The 12,228-nt window shown below is 39.3% G+C and overlaps 2 protein-coding genes across 2 annotated transcripts in view; one reads left to right on the top strand and one right to left on the bottom strand.

Annotated features, from left to right (window-relative positions):
- Positions 1-10,046, top strand: part of LOC116061299 (NLR family CARD domain-containing protein 3-like) — an 11,810-nt gene extending 1,764 nt beyond the window's left edge. The window contains exons 2-15 of the mRNA XM_035995089.1: positions 1-54; positions 137-235; positions 371-484; positions 1,438-1,551; positions 2,073-2,186; positions 2,321-2,434; positions 2,569-2,682; positions 2,857-2,938; positions 4,284-4,512; positions 5,590-7,405; positions 7,496-7,669; positions 8,235-8,408; positions 9,069-9,115; positions 9,406-10,046. The exon at positions 1-54 is cut by the window's left edge and continues 49 nt beyond it. Coding sequence (XP_035850982.1) covers positions 1-54; positions 137-235; positions 371-484; positions 1,438-1,551; positions 2,073-2,186; positions 2,321-2,434; positions 2,569-2,682; positions 2,857-2,938; positions 4,284-4,512; positions 5,590-7,405; positions 7,496-7,669; positions 8,235-8,408; positions 9,069-9,115; positions 9,406-9,974 — 3,814 coding nt within the window. The 3' untranslated portion in view covers positions 9,975-10,046. The remainder of the gene's footprint in view (positions 55-136; positions 236-370; positions 485-1,437; positions 1,552-2,072; positions 2,187-2,320; positions 2,435-2,568; positions 2,683-2,856; positions 2,939-4,283; positions 4,513-5,589; positions 7,406-7,495; positions 7,670-8,234; positions 8,409-9,068; positions 9,116-9,405) is intronic.
- Positions 1-12,228, bottom strand: part of LOC116061885 (NLR family CARD domain-containing protein 3-like) — a 181,199-nt gene that overhangs the window by 64,700 nt on the left and 104,271 nt on the right. The gene's annotated exons all lie outside the window — the stretch shown is intronic.

Raw genomic sequence — 12,228 nt, 5'->3', positions numbered from 1 at the left:
TCCCTCTAAAACCTCTCTGCGTGGGAAACATGACAGCAAGACCAAAGCTCAGAGGTGAGAGGACGTTCTCTAAAAGTCCATGACTCAAATATCTCTAACATTATTATTCCCACTAAAAGCTCTCTGTGTTGAACAGACCGGACTCTCCTGTATCAACCTGCGAGTCCACAAAGAGTGACCGCTCTAAGGGTCGACCTTTTGACTTCAAACATGGACAGAAGTCTGATGACCAAAGGTAAGAAATGAAAGGTGGAAAAAAGCATTTCTCTGACAAAAGGACAGTTTTGCATCAAAATATGTAATTTTTAATATTTGAGCATTCTGGTACGTTTCCTTAACATGTGTATTAATCATTGTTGTGTTTTAACAGGATCCCTCAGCAGAGACCAGATTCGTCTGGGACTAGCTGTGTGTCCATGAAGAGTGACCGGTCTAAGGGTCGACCTTTTGACTTCAAACATGGACAGCAGTCTGATGATCAAAAGTGAGAACTCTGTATTTTAAGCAGATTTTTTTAAGATATGCATTTGTCAGCATGTTGTTTCTAGCAGAATTGAAATGTACAGATGAGACAACAGTGCATCAGGCATTGTGCCAATGAAGAGCACTATAAAACTTTAAAATGTTTAAAGAAAAGCATTTTTTCTGAGTAAATCATTAACCTTGTAGTTAAGATGTTAGTGCTGACCAGAAACTTTCTGGCATTCACCAGTTTTGCTAATATCTTCTTAGGGGGAGGGGGGGGGGGGGGGGCTACATAGTATTTGAATGACAAATAAAATGTTGCATTTATATTGCGTTTGTAGGGGGATCAAACAGCAGAAACAAGACTCTGCTGTTCCCAGCTGTGTGTCCATGAAGAGCGATCAGTCTAAGGGTCGACATTTGGACTTCAAACATGGACAGCAGTCTGATGGACCTGTGTAAGAATCAAAAACTAAGAGTATAGGATTTGTCTGACAGAAACTTTTTTCTTCAGCAATATTTTTGTTGTATTTACCCTGACCTACAAAGAATGTTTCTAAAGTTAACCTTGTAAATATTTAATGGTTCATTTATGCGGTTTTTTAACTATTTGTATCAGCCAAATTCAATGTTGATGCATGTTTTTTCAATACATAAATAACTTGTGCATTTTTTGCATGATTTTATCGGTGTTTGGTGTTTTAAGCCCCCAACGTCGCCTTCCAGGCACCGTGGCAATGGTTATGTTTAGGGTTAAGGTTAGGGTTAGCTGCCTGGAAGGCGACGTTGGAGGCTTAAAACACCATCGAGCGATTTTATCTAAGCACTTATTAATATACACTAGCAGTTATTTAATAATCATTGTTTGATTATTTTCCAATATATATAACTTAGGCAATTTTTGTATGATCTTACCTTAGCACTTATTTATATACATCAGCACTGCTACTCTGACCCCCTGTGTTTTAACAGGATCCCTCAGCAGAGGCCAGATTCCTCTGGGACTAGCTGTGTGTCCATGAAGAGTGACCGGTCTAAAGGCCGACCTTTTGACTTTAAACATGGACAGAAGTCTGATGATCAAAAGTGAGAACTCTGTATTTTAGCCATATTTTTTTTAAGATATGCATTTGTCAGCATGTTGTTTCTAGCAGAATTGAAATGTACAGATGAGACAACAGTGCATCAGGCATTGTGTCAATGAAGAGCACTATAAAACTTTAAAATGTTTAAAGAAAAGCATTTTTTTGAGTAAATCATTAACCTTGTAGTTCAAATGTTAATGCTGACCAGAAACTTTCTGGCATTCACCAGTTTTGCTGATATCTTCTTGGGGGGGGGGCTACATTATATTTGAATGACAAATTAAAAGTTGCATTTATATTGCGTTTGTAGGGGGATCAAACAGCAGAAACAAGACTCTGCTGTTCCCAGCTGTGTGTCCATGAAGAGCGATCAGTCTAAGGGTCGACATTTGGACTTCAAACATGGACAGACGTCTGATGATCCAATGTAAGAATTGAAAGTATTGCATCAAAATATCAAAAAACATTTATGCATCCAGGAAAAAATGCTTACATGTGTATTAATCAGTTACGTTTTAACAGGAACCCTCAGCAGAGACCAGATCCCTCTGGAATCACCTGTGTGTCCATGAAGAGTGACCGGTCTAAGGGTCGACCTTTTGACTTCAGACATGGACAGACATCTGCTGATCCAGAGTAAGAACTGAAAGCTGGAAAAAGTATTTCTCTGACAAAAAGGATTGCATCAAAGTATCAAATAATAGAAAACATTTAAACATCCTGGAAGAATTTACTTGACTTGTGCAATAATTAGTGTTGTGTTTTAACAGGAACCCTCAGCAGAGACCAGATCCCTCTGGAATCACCTGTGTGTCCATGAAGAGTGACCGGTCTAAGGGTCGACCTTTTGACTTCAGACATGGACAGACATCTGCTGATCCAGAGTAAGAATTGAAAGCTGAAAAAAGTATTTCTTTGACAAAAAAGATTGCATCAAAGTATCAAATAATAGAAAACATTTAAACATCCTGGAAGAATTTACTTGACTTGTGCAATAATTAGTGTTGTGTTTTAAAAGGAACCCTCAGCAGAGACCAGATCCCTCTGGAATCACCTGTGTGTCCATGAAGAGTGACCGGTCTAAGGGTCGACCTTTTGACTTCAGACATGGACAGACATCTGCTGATCCAGAGTAAGAATTGAAAGCTGGAAGAAAATGTTTCTCATCCTCATACTTGATTTAGTTTCCTCTTTTAAAACATCACATTCAAATATCAGAGCAGAATTTATTGTGTTCATCTCTTGTTTCTACCATGAACAATCATCACAAGAGGCTGTTTGTTAAATGAAAGATTTTTTTCCACAGAGTTCCGCAGCAGCAGACCTCAGATGTTTCTAGTGGTCAGTCTGATCAGCAGCATCAAACTGACATGGACTCTATATTCATGGTGTGTAAATGTGCAAGAACAGCTACTACTACTCACTGCAACAACCACAAACTGCAGTCTCCCTGCTACGCCCTGTAGACCAGCAGCCTTGTCATGTGGTTGACAAAAATTGCATGTGGAGTCCACCAAGGTTCTATTCTTGGGCCCCTTTTGTTTAACATTTACATGCCACTAGATCAGATAATAAAAAAACAACAGAATATCTACCAATATGCTGACGATAAACAACTTTATATATAATTCAGTGTATCATCCGCATATTGGTAGATATTTTCAAATATGCTGACGATACAAAATGTTATATAAGTCGGTGTATTATCTGCACATTGGTAGATATATTTTGGTCAGCATATTGGTAAACAAAATTTGTATTTTGTAACACCAGGCTCCATACAAGTATTAAGGAGGTGCAGTGCAAAAATCAAGAATTTGATGTGCCAACATTTTCTCAAATTAAATGGTTAAGGTTCAAAAGTATTATAAAAATAATTGTTGTTGGAGCCAAAGAAAAAACATGTCACTTCAGTCAGTAAAGTTAAAGACCCCAGACGAGTCCACAAATCTCGTTGTAGTCATGGACTACATGACTAATAACTATATTAAGATAATTACAAAGTCAGAGTACTATCACCACCAATACATCAAGAATTAAATGACTTATGTTTCATTGGGATTTATAAAACCCTTATCCCTGGTAGGCTCGACTACTGTAATGTTTTTCCAGGTTTCGGATCCCATAGCAGTAGCTGATTCAGAGACCAGAAGAGAGATATTTACACTGGCTTCCTGTGTGTCAAAGAATTTACTTTAAAATATCACTGTTGGTTTATAAAGCACTTACGGCCCAAATGTATTTTGAATCTGCTGCCACGTTATCAACCATGTAGACCTCTCTCTGGGCTTGTACCGGTTGGCTCACTCTCCCCAGATTCCTTACTAAACGCTGAAATAAATTAATTTAAGTAATTTATGATCCACCTATCTGAAACAAACACATAATATTTGAACCCTACTAAGTGAGTTCTTTTAAATCAAGGGTTAAAACATTTCTGTGTGCGACTACATTTTATGAAATTCAATTTAGGACTACTTATTCATATCTTCATTGCACTGTGATTGCATTAGTGTTTTATGTTTTATCTTATTTTTATTTTCAATTTTATTCAACTCTTTTAAATCTTAAATGTGTAATTTTATATTGCCTTGTGTTCTTTTCATGGTGCACATTATGTCCTATGTAAAGCACTTTGAATTGCCCTGTTGTTGAAAGGTGCTATACAAGTAAACATGCATTTCAATGTAATTGTGTTCTTCTAGTTTAAATTTTAATATTATTCTGTTCCAGGTGCTTGAGGAGAACATTGTCAGTTTTGTGAAGAATGAACTGAAGAAGTTCCAGAAGGTTCTGAGTCCAGATTACCAAGAATGCTCAAAGAAACAAAGGGAAGATGAGGAGGTGGTGGATGGCAAGGAAGAAGAGAAAAGGAAGAGCAGCAGAGAGGCATTTCTGAAGATTACACTGCACTTCCTGAGGAGAATGAATCACAAGGAGCTGGCTGACTGTCTGCAGAAAAGTAAGACGCTTTGAACATGTATAACATGATAGCAAGAGGGAAATTGGTCCAGCATGGGAAATATTTAAATTTCCATACTTTGTTGTAAATATCCTGCACACATCTGAATGAGATCTGTTAATTCCTATCAGCAGCAACCAGTCAGTCAGGAACTGTTTGTCCACAAATGATGAACTAAATAGATTTAATCTAGGGTGGTACTTAATGACAGGAAGTCAGTTTGTTTACAGAAGACAGGTCTGGCCTTAATTAGGGTCACAATAACGCAGTATAGATGCATCTTAAATAAAGTTTCCACCTACTTTCTGCTTCCAATGCTGGAGGCCCATTGGTCATTATTAGAGATGGTCCGATACCATTTTTTGCTTCCCAATACCAATTCCGATACCTGAACTTGCGTATCGGCCGATACCGAGTACTGATCCGATACCAGTGTGTCATATATTTTATTATGTTTTAACAACTGTATACTGCTATCCCTGTATGGATGTGATATTATTTCTATCTTTGTTGTCGGTCTGGCTCAGGTTAAACTCTTTGTGAAACATGAACAACCACAAACAATAATGGCCACAGAACTTTCTTTTTTTATCCAGTTTGACAGTCAGTTATAACGGAAAAATAACATAAATAAGCTACTTTAACGTAGATTTTCTTTAGGGCTTTATTACGTGGTATCGGATCGGTGCATAAACTCCAGTACTTCCCAATACAGATTCCAGCATTTTAGGCAGTATCGGAGCCGATACCGATACTGGTATCGGTATCGGAACATCTCTAGTCATTATGTAGCCAAGTGCCTTGTCAGGTGCAATGCCAATTGCCTTAGAGTGGATCATCAGTGTGCTATTGACAGGCATCCATCCTGCATGTTTGTGACACTGTTTTGTCTTCTGTAAATAGTTGTTACTTTGTGTTATTGAGTGTGACCCTTTTTGTCATCATTAATCACCACAATAACAATAACAAACAAATAAATTGAGAGTAAACTCTACAGGTTTATTTATATGAAATGTTTTCATATATCAGGTTTACTAGAGTCAAGATATTTTCATTTGAATTTGAATTTTCATTCAGGAACTGGTGCTGGAGCTCTCTTATGCCAGGCTAAAATAAAGTCTGATCTAAAGAGGAAGTTTCAGTGTCTCTTTGAGGGGGTTGCCAAAGCAGGAAACCCAACCCTTCTGAATCAGATCTACACAGAGATCTTCATTAAAGGAGGTGGGACTGCAGAGGTTAATGATGAACACGAAGTCAGACAGATTGAAGCAGCATCGAGGAAACCAGACAGACCTGAAACAACAATCAGACAAGAAGATATCTTTAAAACCCCACCTGGAAGAGATGAACCAATCAGAACAGTGATGACAAAGGGAGTGGCTGGCATCGGGAAAACTGTCTTAACACAGAAGTTCACTCTGGACTGGGCTGAGGACAAAGCCAACCAGGACATCCAGTTCACATTTCCATTCACCTTCAGAGAGCTGAATGTGCTGAAAGAGAAACGGTACAGCTTGGTGGAACTTGTTCATCACTTCTTTAAACACTTTAAAGAAACAGAAGAAGCAGGAATCTGCAGGTTTGAAGAGTTCCAGGTTGTGTTCATCTTTGACGGTCTGGATGAGTGTCGACTTCCTCTGGACTTCCACAACACTGAGATCCTGACTGATGTTACAGAGTCCACCTCAGTGGGTGTACTGCTGACAAACCTAATCAGGGGGAATCTGCTTCCCTCTGCCCGCCTCTGGATAACCACACGACCTGCAGCAGCCAATCTGATCCCTCCTGAGTGTGTTGACATGGTGACAGAGGTCAGAGGGTTCAATGACCCACAGAAAGAGGAGTACTTCAGGAAGAGATTCAGAGATGAAGAGCAGGCCAACAGAATCATCTCCCATGTTAAAGCATCACGAAGTCTCCACATCATGTGCCACATCCCAGTCTTCTGCTGGATCACTGCTACAGTTCTGGAGAACATGTTGAAGACCAGAGAGGGAGGAGAGCTGCCCAAGACCCTGACTGAGATGTACATCCACTTACTGGTGGTTCAGTCCAAACGGAAGAGCATCAAGTATGATGGAGGAGCTGAAATAGACCCGCACTGGAATGAAGAGACCAGAAAGATGACCAAGTCTCTGGCAAAACTGGCGTTTGAGCAACTGCAGAAAGGCAACCTGATCTTCTATGAATCAGACCTGACAGAGTGTGGCATCGATATCAGAGCAGCCTCAGTGTACTCAGGAGTGTTCACACAGATCTTCAAAGAGGAGAGAGGACTGTACCAGGACAAGGTGTTCAGCTTCATCCATCTGAGTGTTCAGGAGTTTCTGGCTGCTCTTCATGTCCATCTGACCTTCATCAACTCTGGTGTCAATCTTCTGTCAGAAGAAGAAACTTCCCGGCTGCCTAAAGTCTTCAGAGACAAACCTAAACCAACACATCTCTACCAGTGTGCAGTGGACAAGGCCTTAGAAAGTCCAAATGGACACCTGGACTTGTTCCTACGCTTCCTCCTGGGTCTTTCACTGCAGACCAATCAGACTCTTTTACGAGGTCTGCTGAAACCGGCAGGAAGTAGCTCAGAGATCAATCAGAAGACAGCCAAATACATCAAGAAGAAGATCAGTGAGAATCTCTCTGCAGAGAGAGGGATCAATCTGTTCCACTGTCTGAATGAACTTAATGATAATTCTCTAGTGGAGGAGATCCAACAGTACCTGAGATCAGGAAGTCTCTCCACAGATAAACTGTCTCCTGCTCAGTGGTCAGCTCTTGTCTTCATCTTACTGTCATCAGAAAAAGATCTGGACGTGTTTGACCTGAAGAAATACTCTGCTTCAGAGGAGGCTCTTCTGAGGCTACTGCCGGTGGTCAAAGCCTCCAACAAAGCTCTGTAAGTGAATAAATCACTAAATATATAAGTATGAATAGAGGAGAAACCACAAACACTTTTAACTTTTGTTCATCACTGATTCCTCTTTAGGCTGAGTGGTTGTAACCTGTCTGGGAGAGGCTGTGAAGCTCTGTCTTCAGTTCTCAGCTCCGAGTCCTCTAGTCTGAGAGAACTGGACCTGAGTAACAACAACCTGCAGGATTCAGGGTTGAACCTTCTGTCTGCTGGACTGGATAGTCCACACTGTACACTGGGGACTCTCAGGTCAGGTTGTTTAAGCTATATGTAAACTGGGGCACAAAAAATATACCATTGGTATGTCAGAGTCATTTTGCAACAGAAGTACTCAGTTTAATTGAAAAGTAAATCTTTTTAAATCCACTTATATTTTGAAAAACAAGTTTTGCACACCTTCATTTATTTTCATTTTATTAGCTGAATTATGTTTGCCTTGAGCCTCGCACACACATGCATAATTCACATTACGTAATAAAATCTGTTGTTTTTAATATGTACCTCTCTTTAAAGGCTGGGTTTGTGTAAGCTGTCATGGCGAAGCTGTGAAGCTCTTTCTTCAGTTCTCAGCTCTGAGTCCTCTAGTCTGAGAGAGCTGGACCTGAGTAACAACGACCTGCAGGACTCAGGAGTAAAGCAGCTGTCAACTGGACTTCAAAGCCCACTCTGTACACTTGAAACTCTAAGGCATGAAATCAGCAGTTTTTTAAATACATTATCATTTCAAGGTTTTCATTCTGGTTAATGTCAGCAAAACATTCCTGCCCCTTTGATAACCTGAAATGTTTCTGTACTGACCTTTTTTAAATTCCAGTGTGTCAGGCTGTCTGATAAAAGAGGAAGGCTGTAGTTCTCTGGCCTCAGCTCTGAGGGCCAACCCCTCGCATCTGAGAGAGCTGGACATGAGCTACAATCATCCAGGAGAGTCAGGGGTAAAGCTTCTGTCTGCTAGACTGGAGGATCCAAACTGGAGGTTGGACACTCTCAGGTATGGACAGATAACAAAAGCTAACTGCAAAACTGCATTCTTAATCATTTGTTTTCTTAAATATTTATTTTTTATTAAATAAGTTCAACTTAAATTACAAAATGTTGGTTTAGCTAGACTGAATTAATTGAAATGCTTAATATAATCTGATAACAGAGATGTGGTTTATAAAAACTAACAAGGACATTTAACACAGGACTAAGGCTAAAGTTTAAAAAATAGCAGAGAAAATTTACACTGGCTTAAAGAGAGAAAGAATTGGGTGATAATGTAATGACTGTTCGTTGACTAAAACTTTGAAGGATAGAATATGACTAAAATGTGACTGAAACTACAGTAATAAACATTTTCATTTAAAGACTTAGACTTAGACTTATAATCTGCAATGGCTGCCAAAATAAACAACTGTCTGTCTTTAGGATTCAACACTCATTATTATTATTATTAAAGTTATGATTGACAGTACATCGCATCTTTATTTTGCTGACCCAAGTGAAGGAAAAAAGAGAATAGGGATACATGAGAATGCAAGCTAAGAAACACTTTACACACTGAACAGCAGTGAGGACTCACATTGGATAAAAAAAAAACATGTATAGGGAAGGTTATTCAATGTGCCTGTATGTTTACATAATCTGTAAACTGTGTTTCTGTCTCCAGGGTGGACCATGGTGGACAGCAGTGGTTAAAACCTGGTCTGAGGAAATGTAAGTATAATTTAATTTGATCCATGACTTTGAAAATCACATAAAAAAACACACACTTTTCTTCTAAAATTTTAATATATTTTGTTATTGTAATTCAATTTGTATGGTGTCAAATTATAACTTTTACAGATAGAGTAGGTCTAGACTACATTTATATTTCGTATGTATTGATCTATAAACTAATTTACAGAAACCCAACAAATTCCCACAAGAGCATGCATTTGGTATGACAACAAGTAAAAGAACTAAGACTATACACTGCTGCCATTGTTTCTTGTTCTTTCTGTCAGATGCCTGTGAACTCACACTGGACACAAACACAGCGCACAAAAAGCTCAAACTGTCTGAAAACAACAGGAAGGTGACACTAGCGGGAGAGAAAGAACGGCCTTATCCTAACCATGCAGACAGATTTGACCGCTGCAGTCAGATTCTGTGTAGCAATGGTCTGACTGGTCGCTGTTACTGGGAGGTCGAGAGGAGAGGAGACATTGATGTAGCAGTGAGTTACAGAGGAATCAGCAGGAAAGGAGACCACTCTGACTGCAGGTTTGGAAGGAACGATCAGTCGTGGAGTCTAAACTGCTCTGATGGTCGTTACTCTGTCTGGCACATCAACAAGGAAACAGTCCTCCCTGTCTCCTCCTCCTCTGTCTCTAACAGAGTAGCAGTGTATGTGGACTGTCCTGCCGGCACTCTGTCCTTCTACACAGTCTCCTCTGACACACCAATCCACCTCCACACCTTCAACACCACATTCACTGAGCCTCTTTATCCTGGGTTTGGATTTGGGTTTGGTTTCGGGGTGGAGTCTTTGATGCTGTCACTGGACTCCTCAGTGTCTCTGTGTTCATTGTAGGAAGGACAGAAGAGAAACACTAATATTGCTGACTTCTGGAGGAAATGCAATGCCTTCCTCTTTTTGTGTGTGTTGCCGTTCTGAACTCCGGTGGATTTCTGAGGACTATGGTTAACTGCTCCTTAGATCTCTGCAGGGTAAATCCAGACAGCTAGCTAGACTATCTGTACAATCTGAGTTTTCTGTTGTTCGACTAAAACAAGTTCCTTCCTGAGGCTATTCTGCAGCGCCACCGTGGCTCCGTGCAGCGCTAGGCGCCGCTCATGGCAATTGTGATTGGTTTAAAAGAAATGCCAATAAACCAGAGCATGTTTTTCTCCCATCCTGGAATGCTGTGTGGACTAGACATACCTTCCCCCACAGCGCTGTGGAGGAGGGTCTGGCAAAGCGAGACTAATATGAGAAAAACAGACAGGGCATGGCGGACTTGTTGGACAGAAACAGCACGGCAAGCAGCCGCCCTGTTGTCCATTAATTCCTAATTAGGGACACCTCATCAGGCATGAACCATTACGTACAGTATACAAGCACTGAAAAAGTGAGTTTTTATATTTCCCCTTTAAGGGCAAAACCATAATTTTTCAATTTTGAGTTTTTGGGCTATTTTACTTCCATAACATGTCATCTTTCAGACTATTGGGAAAAAAACATCCAAAATACACATTTAGGTGTTTATTTTACTACACTTTGTGTATTTGCACCAGCAAATTTCTCCTAAATTCAGCAAGTTAGCATTAGATAATGCCTCATTTGCATATTTTAAAATAACATTTCAGAAAACTTTTAATACAAAAGTATATGTCTTAATGTAAGTAATTAACTGGGGAAGTTTCATGTTGATATCCGTTAGTTATTTCTTTTTACCCTATCACCTGTCAGAAATCTTCACTTCAGTAGCACTTACATACACCAATCTTTCCAGTGTCACTCCTATCTATATTCTGAAGGTTTTTACAGAGGGGTTTGTTCATATATCATTCATAGCCTAAATTATGTAACATTTTATACCCAAAAACATGGCGAAAATTGATTTTTTTATGGCTGTTGACACCATATTCTGATTTATGCAGTGATAAAAGGAGATATCCAAAATCCCCTCTGTAAAACCCTTTGTCTCTACTATGTCAACAAATAAAAGAAGAATTTTGAACCTGGCTTTATCCAATGTTCAGATTTCTGCTCTGGAAATGTATGAAAATAAGCACATATTTACAAGATAATGCTTCATTTCCATATTTAAACATAAAATTCCAGAAATCTTGTAATACAACAGATATTTGTCTTAATGTAAGTAATCAACTGGGGAAGTTTCATGGTAATATATATTAGTTAATTTTTTCCTCTTTCTCCCCTTAAAGGGATCTCAAAGGGGGGAACCTGTTGCCGTATGTGCCTGGCGAGAAACTCCATTGAACTGAATCGGCGACATTTTATGATCCAGTATCCAGTTAATATGAAACATTAATGAACACAACGCACCAGATCACAAACTCTGTATTTTTCAGCAAAAATAATGTAGATACTGTATGTCTGTATGTCTTTTATTGTTTATGTACATATAATATCTATATTCAAATGTCTTGCCGGTACAGTGCTTAATGCAACTGTGAGTTTAGTTGCATTTCTGTATGTTGCAATCTCTCATATGTGTCAACACACTTAGTCAATAAAGTTAAAATAATCAAAACAAGCAGCCAAAAGAGCCAAAAAAGTGCCCCAAAACATTGGAAAATAGCTACAAAAACATTTGCAAAAAGCAACAAACAGTTATATCTATATTTAAACCTCTTGTGGGTATAGTACATAACACAACTGTGTGTTAACCCTTAGAACCCGACGCCGTTGTCGGCGACGAAAAACAGCACCTCTGATTAATATTTAGATAATTTGATAATGGTTTAATGTAGAAACTTAACGATTTTTGCTGCTAAAAGCGAACGAGTTAGCCATCACGGGGGTGTCTTTGTAGCCTTTACAGAAGGTTTTCTATCCAGCCTGGAAGTTGTGCCTCTTTTCGGAGTTGTTCAGCAATAAATCCAAACGCTTATATACAAGATTTAGCCACTTTTTTTTTTTTTTATCCAATTTTTTTTATCCAATTTTCCGTCATTTTTGCCGCTAGCTCGCATTTTGAATATCCCATGATGCTTTGCGAGATTGTGTTGACGTCTTTCAACCAGTGGGAAGGCAGGTCCGTCACACAAAGAGTATATCGAGTCTAAGATGGATCACTCCAGCGAATCCAAGCGAGAAC

The sequence above is a fragment of the Sander lucioperca genome, chromosome 19 (genome assembly GCF_008315115.2).
Source record: "Sander lucioperca isolate FBNREF2018 chromosome 19, SLUC_FBN_1.2, whole genome shotgun sequence".
Taxonomy (NCBI): domain Eukaryota; kingdom Metazoa; phylum Chordata; class Actinopteri; order Perciformes; family Percidae; genus Sander; species Sander lucioperca.
This window is presented reverse-complemented; position numbering and strand designations above follow the sequence as displayed.